This window comes from Diuraphis noxia, unplaced genomic scaffold, assembly GCF_037042655.1.
Source record: "Diuraphis noxia isolate RWA-SAM2 unplaced genomic scaffold, SU_Dnox_SAM2 contig0002, whole genome shotgun sequence".
Classification (NCBI taxonomy): domain Eukaryota; kingdom Metazoa; phylum Arthropoda; class Insecta; order Hemiptera; family Aphididae; genus Diuraphis; species Diuraphis noxia.
This window is the reverse complement of record NW_028301712.1, coordinates 71546128-71565254: the sequence shown is the minus strand read 5'-3', so window position 1 is coordinate 71565254 and position 19127 is coordinate 71546128. Positions and strand designations below refer to the sequence as shown.

The 19127-nt window shown below is 26.4% G+C and overlaps 1 protein-coding gene and 1 pseudogene across 1 annotated transcript; both read right to left on the bottom strand.

Annotated features, from left to right (window-relative positions):
- Positions 1 to 39: 39 nt before the first annotated feature.
- On the bottom strand, positions 40 to 2122 carry LOC149058874 (uncharacterized; annotated as a pseudogene).
- Positions 2123 to 3470: 1348 nt separating this feature from the next.
- On the bottom strand, positions 3471 to 18135 carry Cat (Catalase). The gene is made up of 9 exons (XM_015508524.2): positions 17464 to 18135; positions 6380 to 6551; positions 6171 to 6312; positions 5071 to 5221; positions 4829 to 5008; positions 4379 to 4723; positions 4060 to 4292; positions 3853 to 3985; positions 3471 to 3766 (listed from the first exon to the last, which is right to left on the bottom strand). Exons 1-9 carry the CDS (start codon positions 17521 to 17523, stop codon positions 3668 to 3670), a joined length of 1515 nt encoding a protein of 504 aa, XP_015364010.1. The 5' UTR covers positions 17524 to 18135; the 3' UTR covers positions 3471 to 3667.
- Between the last annotated feature and the right edge of the window lie 992 nt (positions 18136 to 19127).

The following is a 19127-nucleotide window of genomic DNA, read 5'->3' as shown; positions in this document are numbered from 1 at the left end:
AGCCACCGATAAAAAAGATACGGATAAAAAATACACGAATTTTAAATCAAGTATCATATGAATTTTCAACAACAAAATTACTTGTACATTTTATAATAAATAATAATACAATAATATAAGAAAAAAAAATTGTATACATCCGTTGATATGTTAAAATTGAATACAATTAATATAATTTAGAAAAGTTAAAATTTACAATTTAAAAATATAATATAAAATAACAAATAATTAAAATAATCTTATTGTGTAATAGCAATAGCTGTCAAATATTCGTCTATTGTACGCTGTGTTAAGCCATCACTACATATTTTATACAATTTTTCTTGCATTTTTTCATACGTTTTTTTTTAAATTTTTTATTTAAATTGCCTATAGCGAATTGGGCTAACTTTGTTTCATCAGAAGACAACTCTAACCTCATTTTCTTTATTAATGTCCAAATAGAAGGATGATTGTGGCCTACTAATTTTGAAAAACGATGGTTCCACCCTTCTGTTTCGTTGTTAGTTCGATGTCCATTATCAAGGGTAGTTTGATAGACATTCCATATTGATGGTGGATAGAGCGGTGCAATATTTCGAAGTCTGATACCATTATTAGGATTATGCTGAACACTTCTATAAGACCCATGGACATATGTGGTATCAAAATAATCGACTAAATCAGTTGCCTCCGGTGGCATAATTGTTCTTAAAAAATCCATTCCCTCTAAAACTTTGTTTTCTGGTAAAAATGCTAGACTATCAAGTTTTCTACAAAATACACTAAAATCATTATTATTTCTATACATATTTTCAAGTCCAAGATTCTGTATTTTTCTATGTGTGCTTTGGATAAGGTGATAAAAGCATCCTTTAATACAAATATGGTTTCCAATTGTATTTTTTAATGCTTCAATCACAGCCTTTTCAAAATCCACATGTACTATAAGAGGATCAAGATAAATTTCCCTCTCATTGCATTTTTCTAATACAATTTTAATTAATTGTTCGTAACTAGACTGGGTTTTTCTTTTTAATAAGCAAAATACAGGTGTAATAAATATTGTTTTTACTTGAATCCGTATTACATATAGTTGTTGGAATTCCGTCGGCGATAGTGCAAAGTTACCATCCATGAACCATTCTTCAGCTTCTGATAACAATTTTAAGCCGTCATCTGTGGCGAAAATTGTTATACGTTCATCCGAGTTTGAACCATTGTCGTATAGCAAAAATCTTTTAAAATTAGATAGATTATAGATACCTAAATAAAAAAAGGGACACATAGTTAAATTTTCATGTCTTTTTTTATCCATGGCTTTTTTATCCTAGATCCAAATAATTAAGGCCAAAGGGTCGTCCTCGGAAAAGATTTGGAAGACTTTGGAGCACAGAATTGGAGGGAGATAGTACAGTATCGAGATAAGTGGGGTGATTTAGTGATGGCGGCAAAAACTCTTGGAGAGTTATGAAGAAGAAAAAGAAATAATTATTTTTACTATTTAAACGTCTATACAAAAAATCTGAACTAAAAATAAATATGTCATGTATGTTTCAGGGTATATGTAAGTGGTTGGACATGTTCTAAACATGGTTTGCGGCGAAATGTCCAGGTTCGACTAAGTCATTTTAAATGCCTTAATAAATAATTGGCTACCAAAGATAAAAATAAAATTATCTTTCCAAAGTTTACCTTTTTACGTACCTATTTACACATACGCATGCGCCAAACGCTGTACTTTTCTTTCCTACGTTTTCGTGTTGGATTATCGCCTCTGATTATTGTTATTTTATCTTAAATGTTCACATATCCACAATTGTGTTGTCCCTGTTACCTATAGGTATACCTACTTGAGGTGGTTTTGCATATCAAGTCGATGAGGGATATTTTCGATTTACGGAACGGAGTGACGTAGTCATTGCCGAGGGATATTGCGTGATATTGTTTTATTTAATTGTGTACCTACATAGCGTTATAGGCTTATAGCAAATGTTTTGAAAAATAAAGAAATTTATTTACCTACCTTTATAGACTGTATAAAATTAACTAAAATTGCAAGTCAAAAAACCTTATGATTCAACTTTGATAGTATATTCTTATTTTCAGGCTATAAAGGCATCATGTTTTATAAGTCAATAAGTCCGGGAAAATAGGCCCCCTAAGCCCCCCCCCCCAAAAAAAAAAAACTTATGTCATACATCACATTATAAGTGTAAATATATAGAAGTCCAATAAAAACCTAAGCTTCAGCCCTCCCCTTTCCAAATCTCACACTTATTTGTGCCCTGTGCCCATGACTGTATTATAGGTACTAAGCGCACCCAAAATGACATCCAAATAAATTGTGGTATGAGTATATGACAAAAAACTAGACAAACAGTTAAATATTATCAAATAATTTGTGATCTAAGAACATAAACCCAGAATTTTAACATGAGGATCGGCTCACTGAGAACTAAGCTTACTATCATTTTGATAATAAGTTATAATTATTTTAACGATTCTCTTACTCTAATATGTGGGAATACTGGGAATGCTTGTCAGCTATTCGAATACGGTGGGAACTAGTGCCAAATTTCTCGATATAATAGGACTAAGTTTTTATACCTAACACAAACATAATATAATTATAACACAATGTCTTGTACAATTTTTTAATATCAATAAATTTCATATTTTCAATAAATTAAAATATAATTTTACATGAGTTACTCCAACTAAAATAAACACTATTTAAAATTATTTGCTAGTAATCTACTGATGATATGTAATATTTTGTATTGATATCAATAAATAACAAAAGCTTAACGCCCTAATATTAAAAATAATATGTTTATTAAACATATATAAGAAACACTAGTACAAAGAGATCATAGGTGTAAAAAAAAAAGGTTGATATCAAGAAAGAAATATCAATTTTATATCAGGATAAAAAGATACTTTCATTTTCTAAATGAAGTGATTTGCATAAATTCAAAATCGTTTTGCCCAGATATATTCATGATTTCTATGACAATTTACCACATAAACAAGAATTAAACTCAAAAGATTGTTGGAGAACAAAAATGTTAATTTATTTTGACTATTTCTAATATTGTATAAATTACAAAATAATTCTTGAATAAAGATGAGTTTTATTTTCAATTTTGTAATCATAATGTTTGTTTTCACTTTTTTTTAAATTTAATAAAATGGTTTCTTATCAACATATTATTTTATATATGTTTATATGCATATTATATCCATAATTATTACCTGATTCTAATTTCACTTAAGAGTTATACCCACATGTGTTGTCTCCGTTTTACAAATGCGTAACATAACAAATTTTCCGCTCAGCAGATCACGTGTAGGGTGTAGTTCTGTTAGTTTAAAATTTAGAATGAATTGACCTCTTATAAAAATTAAAGGTTAATTCACTTTAAAATTAAAATATAACTTACTTTTAATAAATATTGATGAATTCAAAAAAAATAAAATGCAGCTGATATGACGTAACAAAATATACTGATAATATATATGTTTTGATTTTAAACTACTCAATGTCTTAATATATAAATAAATTATTTAAATGTATTATAATAAATAAACATTTAAATTATCCTGTTAATTATAAGTTAGCATTATACAGTTAAACAAAAACTAAAACTTTATTTTAAACAGTTATGCAATTTTTTTTAAATTATTAAAGATTTGCTTTTGAACACTTGGCCAACTTCAAATGTTCTCTTAGTTGTTTACCTAAGCCATCGTCAATTTGAGTGAAATGATAAATTGCTCTTTCCTAAAAATAATAAAATATAGAATAAAACATATTATAATAATATATTATAGCATAAACAATTAAACTGTTAAAAAAGAAGTAAGTACTTGTAGAAAATCAGCTGCATGTTTTAAGTTATCTGTTATATTTTCAACCAATCTAATTTGTTCATCTTTAGGTAAAACATTTCTATAAAGTAAACCTGCCTGGGTATAGTTGTCATCATTGCTTGAGTCATATCTGTAAGATAAAATAATGAAATAAATACATATAACATTTTATAAATAATAATGTACATAATTGTATTTACATACTTGGCAACAGCTCCAGAAACATTGAATGACGACATATTAAAGTGAGGTTGCTGTTCTGGTCCAGAAAAACTATTGGGATAATAGTTTGGTGCAGATCCTTGATTATTATAAGCTTGAGGTCCATCGCGCTGATAGTTTGTGACTTTAGTTCGGTACGGACAATTCACAGGCAACTGCAAATAGTTTGCTCCTAAACGATGACGATGTGTATCACTATAAGAAAACAAGCGTCCCTAAAATTCAAAAATAAAACAGACAACAGTTAAGTATAAAATATAAATATAGAAAATAATATTGACAAAAAATGTAATATAATAACCTGAAGAAGTTTATCAGGGCTAGGTTCGATACCAGGCACCATGTGCGCTGGGCTGAAAGCAATTTGTTCAATATCAGCAAAATAGTTAGTAGGGTTACGATTCAACACTAGTTTGCCAACTGGTATTAATGGGTAATCCGCATGAGACCAAACTTTTGTAATATCAAAAGGATTGAATTTATTAGCATCAGCTTCTTCAAATGTCATCACTTGTATATACAAGGTCCAAGTAGGATGGTTGCCATTAGCAATAGCATTGAATAAATCACGGTTTGAATAATCTGGGTCATCAGCAGCAAGATCACGAGCTTTTTTAACATCCAAATTTTTAATACCTTGATCAGTCTAGAAATAATTGATACAAAATGTTTAATTACATTTAATTAATATTAGATATATATATTAATTTGATAATATACCAAAAATTTATTAATAAGCTATTATTGTTACCTTGAAATGAAATTTAACATAAACTGCCTTATCAGAAGCATTGACCATTTTAAACGTATGAGATCCATATCCGTTCATATGACGATATCCATCTGGGATTCCACGATCTGAAAACAGTATCATTACCTGGTGTAATGACTCAGGACGAAGAGTCAGAAAGTCCCAAAACATATTTGCATCCTAAAAATTATTTTTATAATATAATTCTGATACTAATCACATTGTATATTAAATTGTGTAACCTTTAAATGGGTAACTGGATTTCTCTTTTGGGTATGAATAAAACTTGGAAATAAAATTGGATCTCTTATAAAAAATATTGGTGTATTGTTTCCAACTAAATCCCAAATTCCATTTTCAGTATAAAACTTTACAGCAAAACCTCTTGGGTCCCTAAACAAATCATAAAATATATACCATTATACATTATATGTATATCAAACATGGGCGCAAATAGGGGGGGCTTGGCGAGGGAGCTAAGCCCCCTTATGTGAACTTAGCCCCCGGATTTATTTTTGTATTAATGTAATTTTTGTAAAGAAAAAAATTACATTATGACTAGTAGGACTAAAACCCCCTCTATAGAAATTCCCTATTTGCGCCTATGATATCATATAACATAATAAGTTTATATTTATACAGGGTTAGACAAAAAAACCTCTCATATTTCAAAAATCAGTTACAAATAAACAAACAAAGATACAGAAAAAATTATTTTATTTTTGAATTACAAATACTATGCCATTTTTAGTATGGGTACATTTGAAGATTTTTGTGCAGGATTCTTCTTACATTCCTATTAGAAAGTCCCATGACAGCTGTATGTTTAACTGCTGAATGCCTTGGAGATTACTAGATGGACACCCTCACATATGTCATTTTAAATCACAGAACTACCATCATGAATATAATCCTTTTCGACAAATTGTGCCTACTAAAAATGGCACATACGCCACTATTAATTGATATCCCCTTAATAGTCTTACCACCAACACAACTCACACAGTATTATCTCTAAATACGGAGGTTTTTGCCGGACCCAGATTATACATCACTATAGATTTAGTAGGTTATTATTTATCAATTTTTTTTAATAGCCAAACTTTAATAAAATGTATAAAACTAACCTATTGAAAAATTAAATTATTTAAAATTTTAATATATATAATTGTTTTACAATAATGTCATTAAAATTGTATTTAATAATTTCAAAACTCAAAAGCATGCCATTTAAATACTTAATTATGCAAGTACTAAGTATAAGTAACTGTAGGTTCATGGTTTAATACATATTCGCCAACCATCTAGAAAGTTTTTTAAACATTGTATAGTAAATAGGTACCTAACAGTATCAGCTGATCCACTCTCTCCGCCAACAGTTGAAAATCTTACAGCAACAGGAGTTTGTTTTCCGATGCTTGAAAATACATCAGCCTTACAGTATTTTGAAATATCGTGGGTTACTTCAAAGTAACCAAATGCACCTAAAATACATTTTATTTTTTGAAAATATAAATAATAATATAATATATTATTAAAAGTAATTCCAACCTCCTCCTTTTGCATGTACGACTCGTTCTGGAATACGTTCACGGTCAAAATGTGAAATTTCATCTAAAAGATTATGATCTTGTATAACCAGTGGTCCATTTAATCCAGCTTGAATTGAATTAGTATGATCATCAACTGGCGCACCATTCCCAGTTCTGATAACTCCAGTATTCTGAAACATTATAAAACCAATAACCATATTAGTCATTATTTATTAATGAATAAAATTTGATTTTCAAAGTAAAATTGAAAAAAACAAATATGTTGACAATCAATCTATTTACAGGGATTATTAATCAAATTATTTTTCTACAATCTTCAAAAATATAACTTTAATCATATTAACCTAACATTTTACAATTGTAAGAGTAGGAGTGTACTAAATGTAGGACTTCATTAAATTACTTGATACATTTGTTGACATATATCAAATATAGCAAAAGTATTATAAAACTTTAACTTCAAAGTAATCAAGTGTTAAGTTTCTATAAATTAAAAAAACCTGGTAACTATCGTTTTGATGTAGACCTGTATATATGATTCCCGGACGAAAAGTCCGGTATGGAAATAGTTGGACAAAAAGTCCGGATTCATTGATTGCCGGACAAAAAGTCCGAACACATTTTTAGTGTCGGACAAAAAGTCCGAAAATACAAAATTGTCTATTCAATTTTCATTTATAATTATAATTTACCTTATATTATATTATATTATATTGTATTTCGGTGGAAATGTTCCAATATAATTTCAAAAAAATGTCCGGGCATTTTAGTAACTTCCAAAGGTAAGCTTAAAATTTTTTTTAAATGTATATTTTATATTTTTAATAAAACACTTTTAAACATTTAATTAGATTATTAAATTCCAACAATTGAAGTTGAACATTCACATGCTGGTGATAAGAATCTAGAAACAATCGAAAAAGCCAAGTCTGATTTAAGACGTATAACTTTTTTTTTAAATATTATTATTATTATATTTGGATCAATTTTTGTATTGAAAATTTTTTAAAACATATAACTCATTTTAAATTATTATTTTCATTATAATTATTATCGATGTTTTATAATATGTTATCTTAAAAACATAATCCAATGGATTTCTGTTGTATTTATGTTAGGTATAAGAAATAATAAGAATAAGAAAATATAAATATATATATAATATTATAATTACACAATTATGACAAATTAGACAATTTTGTATTTTCGGACTTTTTGACCGATTACCTGTATATATAGCCATATAAGGTTTCAATTTCAGTAGGTACCTTGTCATTGAATAAGTGAGTTAATGGATGAGATAAATCTAAACTAAATGATAAATCATAGAAATTTGAAAGTAGGTATACCGAATACCGATTACGAAAATCAATTATCAATGGAGATTGTGGACAATGTGCCAATGTGCGAAGTGTCCAGCTTCTTACTTTTGAGAATATATCTATTTTTATATAATATTATAAATTATAATAATATACTCGAAAATATTATAAAAACACTCACTCCAATATACAACCAAATATTTGTATCACTTATCGATTATTAGCATTCAAGATTCTAAACAAATTTACATTTAATAAGTGGAAATTCGAAGACGTTGTACCCCCGTAATATGTTGTTTTCGCCTTGTTAACATATTAATGTATAATATATTAAAATGTAAGCCCAGCAGTAAAAAGTATGTATTTTCACCTTAAATATTAGAGTGAACTGACTTATTATTATTGTAGGTATTATCAAATTTAAATGTAAGAACATTATCTGTATTGTTTTTTCGTTGATTTTTTACGATATTTTTTTTCAGCGAATTATGAGTATTTTGAAATATTAATATTTTACATACACAGAACTCACTTAAAAATTTAAATATCGTAAAAACCAACAAAAAAACAGAGATAATTTCCTTACTTTTAAGTTAAATAAAAGGCAAATTCACTCAATAGATATTTAAAATTAAGCTAACAAGATAAGTAAGAACATACAATTATTGTAACTACTGGACGTACATTTTGAGTATAATACGTTAGTAAGACCGATACCTATACATGGCACTGGTACGACACAACGCCCTCTCATGAGCTTAATTATGGCTTGGCCCTAAGTCTAGATTTCAATCGTGGATTGTTATAGATTTTCAATAGATCCTAAAATAACTAAACAACGGAATTGAATTCAAAAATGTATTAATACTGTACGAGTCAAGTACCTAAGTATCATATGAATTATTACATCCCAATAATGAGTGGCTTCATTGAAAAAAACCTCATGACCTGTTAACTTTGATCTAATATTCTTATTGTGTATAGTATAATTTATACAGATTGTTTATTACTTGTAAAAAAAATAAATAATAAACATCCACACGAATCACAAATGTTATATAAAGGAAACAACAATTATTGTATAATCAAGGATTTCGAAATTTATACCTAGTACCTAGGTACCAGCTATCATTGTATAAATCATATTAGTGCCTATTAGGATTGCATATTGTATTTTGTAATGGTATTTACTTAGAAGATAGAACTAATTGATATTTATTGTAACAAAATTTCATAATTATTATATTTACTATTTAGTAACACATAATGTACTTATACTGTTTACACAGGGCGATTTAGTATTCACCAACAGTATGGAATGGTTGTGTGCTCAAATTATAGATCCGTGATATTAAAATTATAAGATACCTATTATAATTTATAGAGGCTAAGAAGACTTGAAAATTATAATATCATAATACCATATTTTATAATATGTAAAACATTTCCTAGTAAAATAAATAGTTAAGTACTAAAATAATTGATTCAATATTACATTTATTTTATAGCATTATAAAATAACTTTTTTAGGACTATAATCTTTGATGAATATATTTTAATAACTACTCGTTTAAATTTTGATTTAGATACATCTACATTTTCATAAAAAATAATTTAAAGTAAAAATGTTGATTCTCGATGTATTAAAAAAAATATCATCCTTAAGTATGCCTAAAAATTATAAACATTAGAATGCTTATTGAATATTGAATATAGGGATATGTTATATAATATCTAAATATTGACACGTTAATTATTATTATAATGAATTATAACATATAAGTAATGACATTGTTGACGATTTCTAACGATTTTTTTTGTCAATATTAAATAGGTAATAAACTAATTATCTTTAGTAATAATAAGTTCATTTCAGTGGTATGCCGAAGGTCTTATTTAGAAGTAATTGCTCCTTCAAAATTGTTGGTGGATGGGTAGTTCCCCTCACCACTGCCACAAAATATCTAGCTACCTTGGTGATTACTTATTAGATATATAATACAAAATAGAAATAAACTCTGTATATTATGTGTCTTACACTCTTACCTACTTAATATATAACATACGTTCTGCAATGTACTGCATAAAAACTTATTAATTTAGTTCAAAAATTTAGTACTTAGTAGTAAATTACTATACCGAAAACATCAGTTTGTCAATGTAAACAAATAAACAATCGTCGCCGGACGGTTGCATTGCATTATTAAGAAAACATAAATAAGCAATAAGATGGTTTTGTAACTAAAAAGGATGGGACAACCTCATATACATTGACAGATGCGGATCCAGAGTAATTATTAGGGGGGGGGGACATTTTATATTATGGACATAATACAATATATAAAATTCAATATTTCTATACTATTATAATTATTAGGTACCATTTACCATAAATATTTCTTAATACTGCAAAGGAATAAACTTTTAAGTTTTAACTACAAATTAAAAAAATAGGTTGGTACATTCGTAAGAAAACTCAATATATAATTACAATAAAAAATATTAATTATGGAAACAAATTTAAAATTATAGAGCAAAATCTAATTTTCGGTTGGTTTTTGAAAACACGTCAATGACTCAATATAAGCTATAAACGTGGCCGATTACAATTTTATGAAACGACGACCGGTGTCTGTCACGTCGACGTGATTAGAAATTACCGAATTATAAATAGAACGATTCGCAAAACATTGTAGTTATTTATTATTAATTATAATGTACATAAAAACTAAAAACTAACAGCCTAAACAGTTAAGTTTTTATATAGTCGCTATAAATAAAATATAATTTTTATCATTATTTAATTGTTCGTTTAGGAACATTTTTTTTGGGGGGGGGGGGGGGGCATCGCTACCATGGCTCCCCTTGTATCCGTGCCTGTGCATTGACATGTTGTTGACGTTTTCCTAACGTATCATATACCAAAATGTAAAGCAATTTTTGAACCAACAATAGTACCTTTGGTTAGATTAAATAATATTAGGAGGACCCTGCTACACCCGCATGTGTAAGATATACCAAAAATTGTTTTGCGTAGGATAGAACCATTCAGGCTGTACTGCTGTAGTAATATTGCTAAGACTCTAAATTGATATTCAATACAATAAAAAACATTATCTGTGAAATAACGTTGGCTGGGGGGGCTTAGCCCCTTCTAAAACAATCTTATGGTTTTACAATATAATAGATTGGAACTTGCCCATGTGTAGTTTTTGCTCACCTGAGTTACAGCCCCTTCAAATTTCAAACACTATTTGCGGCTTGCGCCTATGCTAATACATTAATACACACATACGGTCAATTGAATTAATTTTCGGCCAAAACATTGCATTTGAAATTGTAATTAAGGACATAATATATAATAATATAGGTACTTGGCTTCAATCATCCATTAGCAATATTTTTAAATTACAAAAAAGAGTTGTTATCTTTTAAATATTTATTTTTGTCCAAATTTCAACTTCAAATGTCTATAAATAGTTCTAAAAGTCTAGATATTTTGAAAATATTTATGATGCAAATATAAGCATTTGGTGATAATTCTAAGTATCTAATTAGGTTGTTTGTTTTTGGGTTACAGTAAAAAAATCAAATTTTTTTTCGTAAACTGATTTTGCGTAAAAACTTCCATTTCCTTCATTTTTTTCGATTATTTTGAAAATTACTGGGAGTTTTTAAGTTCTCAGCTAACCAACTAAAAGCACCAACTAGATCCATTTTGTTATCACTCTCAAAGTTGATGATCAAAGCATGTTTCCACCATAAAATGTATACACACACAAAAATAAAAAATAACATAGCATCATAAAATCAATACATTATCAATTATCATTATTCTCAATACTTAAGAGGACGTTACATCCGCAAGTGTTGTTACCGTCTTACAAGTTACAATTGCGTTACAACAAATTTTACGCTCAGCCATTCCAAATTAGCTCCATTAGTTTAAAATTTAGAGTGAATTGACCTCTTACAAAAATTAAAGGTAACATTATTATTAAGGGCTTCTCATTGGCGATTTATTATATTTTAATTTTAAATCAAGTTATGTGTATTTTAAGATATACAAAAAATTTACAATTTTAAAAATACTCATAACTTGAGTTAAAATTAAAGTATAACAAAAAGCCTCAGTGATAACCTACTACCTATATACTACTACCTATATAATATTATAAAATATTATAATAAATAATTGAAAGTTATTTATAGATTTATGCAGTGGCGCCGAACCTATAACCGAAGAGGGGCGACCGCCCATCTTTTTTTCGGTGGGTGGGGTTGTAGGGGTCCGTGGGTACCCCAACAAACTATTTATGAATTATGTTCCTAACTCCTAACTCCTGAGCTATTAATATATATGGACATATGGTATACAACTTGTATGTTTCATTTTCTACGATCAACTTAATTTGAATAATAACAAAAATCGTTCGATGATAAACCCTTTGATAAACCATTATTTTTAAGTTTTAAGCTTTACAAAAACATTAATTAGATATCTTGAAACAATAAATTTAATCTAACTTAAAAATAAATATTTGAATCAATATGCAATTTCATTAAAATTTGAACCTCGATTACCTACTCTTTAAGTCTCCGTCTAAGTATAAACCATTTATTAAGTGTAGACAAAAAGATTAAACAAAAATCAATTACATAAAGTCGGTATTGAATTGATGTTTATAAATAAACATTGAGTAAAATAATTTAAAATATGTATTCTTTGATGTCTAACCAAAAATTTATATTTTGCATTAATTATAATTTATAACATATGATATTATGAATTAACATTCAACTAACGAAATTGTTAATCTATAAATAATTTATAATTTAATGTCAACAACGCTTTAATTCGCCTTGTTATGTATTAATAGGTATCTTATAATTGATATTACCACAATAGAACAAAATATAAATATTACAAGTTATTTTTATTATGGATAATTAATTAATTTATAGTCATGCCATCATGGTACTACTTAAATTACTATTGCGTTGAATAATTATCATTGTGATTTGTGTTATAAGTTATAAGTTATAAATATTTAAAAACTAATTTCAAACCAATTATTATAGACAAATCAAAATAAGATTTTAATTACCAACTGAAAGTTGAGTGGTGTAAGAATACAAAATGTTTAGTTTATTTTTACAGTTTAATACTCAACAATATATTAATTTTACAATTAAACATAATCGAAATTAAAATCAGTAATAAGTCATAACTTTTTTCGATGTCTTTTTTATTTCTTTAATATGTATTTATTAAGGTAATCATTTAATATTATATATTTATAAAATGTGTGTATTAAATATTAATGCATTAATATAACAACCTACCAATAAGTAGAGAACTATAGTCTACAAAAACAGTGATAATAAATAATAATAGTAATAGAAAAATAAAATTCTTGATGAATATAATATAAAAATTTCAATGGTATTCAAATACATTCTTTTTTTACTTTTTTTATTCTTACACAATAATAAGTTGTTGTTTTCAACATTTTGAAAAAAAAAAATGAATTCCAATGAGCATGGAACACATATGTCCTGACTCCATAAGTCCTAAGGATATAGGTCAAGTACCTATCTCTAAACTTGATTTACTAGAAATACTTTTACTACAATAATTTAAAAGAATCAAGGTTGATTCCTGATATATCACTAATCATTAGGCACAATAAGCAATCAATATTGGTACTTAAAATAAATTGAATCACTATTTAAAAAATTAAAAATAACTAGGATGTAAAAAAAGGTTGTTGATTTATTTTTAACAGAATTTTTATCACTTAACATTATTTTATTATTACTACAATATAAATCAAGACAAGCAAGTTATTAATTTTTAATTTCAATCACTTGTCTTAAAGAAATCTAAAATAGGTGTTTTCAAGGATACAATCAGTTCTATTCATTATCCATTAACATTTAATGTGGGAACTAATACATATTATAAACAGAAAAAAACTGAACAAACATACAAAAGGTCATTTATTTAGTCTGGTTTTAAAATAGAACAGTGCGAGTAAAAATATTTTAATATTCATGTCCTTAAATCATTATTAATGATAAAATATAAGAGAGTATAATTATCTAACATAAAACATCCCAAATAATATTTTATTTAAACAATGTAAATTGTTATGGTCACTTGCCTTCACCAATTTGTGAAATTAAAACAATATAACCTAATGTATGTTAATTAAAACCACAGACTAGGATATAATATAGATAAGTAGTCTGTGTTTAAAACAATTACTTGTCATAAGTTTAAAATATAAATGGTATAATACAGTGGCGGCTTGAACTTTTTTTCCCTCGAATCACGTTTAATATTTTTACACCACTCACTCTAAAATATAGTTATTAGTTATTACTTATTATTTTACATTATCTGCTGAGTACACATATTATATTTATTATTTATTATTTAATATTTAAATACCAACCTACAAAAATGGTCCAGTCTACTTTTTCCTACCATAAAACCTACCCACCCAGTACCCACCCACCCATTAATATTTTTGTGAATCACGTGATTCAAATATACTCCCTTCTGCCACTGGTATAATATTATAATAATATGTAGAATTTTTATATATATAAATTAAATAATTTGTCCTCATAACAACTCTAGTTTCCAATTAATTTAATTAAAAAATAAAACTTGTTTTTTGTCATAAAAAATAAGTTGTATAATAAAAAGTACAACTTAATAGAAAAAGTAAAAAAAAAAATAGTATAGATAGTAACATACATACTATCACACAAATTTAAATTTGACATATTATTCAACAGTCGGTAGATATTTAAATCATATTTTCAATTTGTATATTTTATATTCTATGAACATACCTATTTAGGTTTAAGTATCATTTGTTTGAGTGTATACGACATAAGTGCATTGTGCATCGATAGCATCATACTTCATATAATGGTTTTTAAAGTTTTATTGCAAAGGAAGGTATCTGCTTAGTATAAAAAGTACCTGGGTACTTATTGTATGCAAATTAAAGAATAGTGTAACTATGAAGTAGCAATATAATAAATGCTTATTGACAGCGTAAAATACCAAGTAATCGTCTGGTACGTATAACGTATATGTAAACATAGTAATTAAAAGCTGTCAGTAATGAAATTTAACTTAGTGTCATAATACATAAGAAAATTGAAAATAATGAGAATTTTAAAACTTGCTTTTTTTATATCCCACAAGTTTTTTTTATCATTTAAAGTAAGAAAATTTTATATTTTTCCTCATAATTTATATTAATATAGCTGTAATTACGTGAACATTTCTAATTTAATTTTACTACTTTTGTACTAAAAACTGTTTATTTAAAAATGGAATATAACTACTATTTTCTAAATAGAATTTTAAGTTTGAATATGCTAACTTTTTTAGTTACAGAATAATATAATTAATAAAATTTATTTTATTTAATTTAGGTATTTTTTATAAAGTCAAAATAAACAATTTCTTGAGACTCTTTTAATACAAGGAAAAATAGTAAATTTTAAATACAGAAAAAATATTGCAATCATAATATGTAAACAATTCTAGAATGCAAGTTGCAACATATTACACAATTATTAATTATAATCACTAAACTATATCCTATAAATGTTTTCATACCTATTTTGTACAGTCTAGTCGCAATAACTTGTATCTCAAAAGGAATAAAAATATTAGAATTATCAAGACTCAAATGTATAAATTTTCATATAAAATGTATAAATCTTATTTGTCTGATAAAAACTTATAAATTATAAATTATAAAGACCAACTTTGAAATAGATTATTTGCATATTAAATACAAAAATGTTTATTCAAGATATGAAATATTTTTTTAAACTTATTAGTACTTAAATTTAAAATAAAAACAAATTTTATTAGAAAAAGCATTTATTTTGCATTTATATTTATATTGATATACCGTTATTACTTCAATAGGAATTCATGACTTAAAATTTTTCTTGGTTACTTTACAAAACTAACCTAATGATTTTAGAATATACTATACTCTAAAATCAATGCTAATACCTTGCCTAATAAGTACTGATAAATTATTCATTATTTATTACTGTAAAAAACTTATGTTCATATTATATATTAATCTTAATATTTTCTTATTATTTATTATGTAATAGTGCACAGGAACTTGATATGGGTTGAGCCAAAGAAAATGGGCCTTAACAAACCTAAGCTAACTTTCCCCTTTTCAGAAAAAAAAATTTAAAAATTAAAATAGAAGAATTTTAATGCAAACTATATATTCGTAAAAACTCATATTGGTTAGTACTACAATAAAAGTTTTACAAATAGCAACAGTGCCACATTACACCTAGAACACCCTGTGCATATATATATTTAACTAGGTAATCATTTTTGGATTCATTTTTTGATATATGAATGCCCGAACTAAATATTATAAGCACCTATCAGTTTTTTATTTACATACTGAATTTATTCAAAATTTTATTTTTGTAATTTTTAAATGGATACTAAAGGAGCAGATTCTTAAATATTAAATTTTTCAAGTACTTAAAACAAACTATGGTTTAAGGATAATAATCCAAGACAACAGGCGTAAAAAATGTAGGCTATAATGATTTTAAAATAAGTTATTAATAATATAAATATATTACAATTATTATAAATTGCCTTATATAATAAATAACTAAGGTGTTTTAGATTTTATATATGATAATTATTTATAATATCTATATGGCTATATAGCAGTAAACATGTCTTAGTTTAAATAGTTTATAATCTAACATGAATTTTCTATAGATGATCATACATAACATTTATTAAAACTAACTATCTATATAACAAATATAAGATTTAAAATTATTTAAAATGTAGGTAGCATATTATATTATATTCTACATTTTAGTGTAAGCAGAAATCTTGTGAACTTAAAAATTAACAAATAAAATGTAAAATTTGAATCATTGTGGTCACAAATTATTAAAATAATACCTAAAAACTTGTTTAAAGCCAATATGTAGTAGATTATAATAACTATAATTTGTTAATTATTTTTATCTATTCAAATGTTAAGTACAACAAAAAATTAAGATTTTGTAATAAGTTTTAATAGCTATATGATAATTTGAATATTTAAAAAAATTAAAGATGACTTAAAATTAATAAATTTAAACGATTATAATATCATACCCAGAAATTATCTAGGTATCTTGAAACAAGAAACAAGATATAAAATAAACAATTCTATCGTACCTATTACATTTTACAAAAATAATTAACAAAAAATAGATTTAGACAAATGTTATAAATTAGATAAATCATTAAAAAGTATATATTATACTATTTAGATTTTGTAGTTTTATATTAAAACATGTAATTATTATGAGAAGAAGATAACCTTAACGGTTTTGTATATTTTCTAAATTGTAATTACTAATTGTTATATCTACTAACACTTTATTCTAAGTACTAATAAATAAAGGTTGAGATTAATTCAATGATAATTATTTAAAATTTAAAAATAGGTATAATTAATTATATAAATGTTACATATAGGTACTTACCTATACTACTAATCATTATAAATAAAAGACAAATACATGTATAATATTTCATATTTGTTTCTAGGTATACTAGTATAGTGGTAAAAAATTAAATAATTTATAGGTATCTACTGAATAAAATTCAGTAATAATAAACACCTTAATAAATAATAATTAAATATCAGATAGTCATAATATAATAATTTATTACCTCAACAGATTTTTTAAAATCTTCGAGTTGTTTATCAGCCGGCTCTTTAATGTCAGACATTATTATTGTTTTGTTTTTATTAAATGTATAAATTTATTAGCGGTGTTTGACTTCTTCTATTAAAAAAGTATTATTTAATTTATTGTTACAGAGACACACGTCACACTCCTTCGACCATAGACCGCACACTGGCAACTACTAAACGTCTAAAACTCTAAACAACCAAAGTACCAAGTAAAACTGTTCCAGTCTACAGTCAACAACACAGTGGCGTAACTCGTAACTGCTAAAGCATACCCATCACCATAGGTATTCCACGCAGTCTATACTCACAATAATACGTGTACAATGTATTGTGAATATTCAAATATAGTAAATACTGAATAGGTAATAATCGATGTTACAATGTCACTCTGACACCGCGTGAATGTTGTTTAGCCGCTTTAGCGTCCGTTACGTCCACAAACCACTGTCGACAATAACAGCTCCACACTCCACTCCACTCCACTCACACCATTTTCATAGACATCTATTAAACTATGTACTTTATAATAACGTGCATTCCGGTTCCCACTATGCAGTAATGCACTAATGCAGTATTCCACAATCGATTAACGTCTGTTAACAATTAATAATAAAACAATCATTAAAAAAAAATATATCAACAAATAATGTGATACGTCATAACTAGTATGTCTATGGTCATAACAAAACTAATCACTTTATAATATTATCATGTTTCTGTGATAGCGCGGGGTGCAAGAATTTCTTGTTCGTGGTCGGGTCACAGTCGGGCGGCGTCATCATAGATATTAGATAAACGCCGATAAAGTTGGCGTTCTTCATAAATCATAGTTCGTATAAATGTATAATACTTTAATGTAATGTTGAATTTGAATGCATCATTATTCATTGGATATCTATAATTGACTATTATACTATAGGTATACATGACAGAATGTATTTTGTCATAACTATATATACATTTATAATCGCTTCAATTTTCAATAATTAAATGCAGTTCAATTCAGTAGACGACGTAAATGGTTCAATGTTACATTCGACACCAGCACGACTACACGAGTGCACGACCTTCGTCCAAAAATTGTTGAATAAAATATGAAACGATTAAAGTTCTGCCTGTTCTTCTGAGATTTCAAGGTTTTTCTTTTAATAGTTAAACGGTTAATTGATGACGATAAATATCTATTAGGACATAATATAATATCGTATTTTTATTACATTCCGATCGGCGATTACTATTTTGTGTATTGTGTATTTAGATAATTATCTAACCATGTAACCTAAAACGGCTAAAACCTACCTATGTTAGTTATCGTATTTGTAATTTGTGTAGATATAGACCATAGTCGTATAGTTCAATTCAACTGCTATAATTTATTTACCGTTATTATGACAATATTATACATATTAATTATCATCGCTGATTGATACTTGATAATGGTTATACCAATTAATAAATTTTCGTTTTTTTCAAATTATTTTATTTTTTAATAAAGCAAGAAGCCGAAAGTCAGCGAATTCGTACTGGATTTACTTTCGATTAGAGATATAATATAAAAACAATTATAGATAAAAGTAGTATAACTAGGTACTAGCTATAGGTAGTAGCACTTAATATATTTTTTTTAATCGTAATTTTT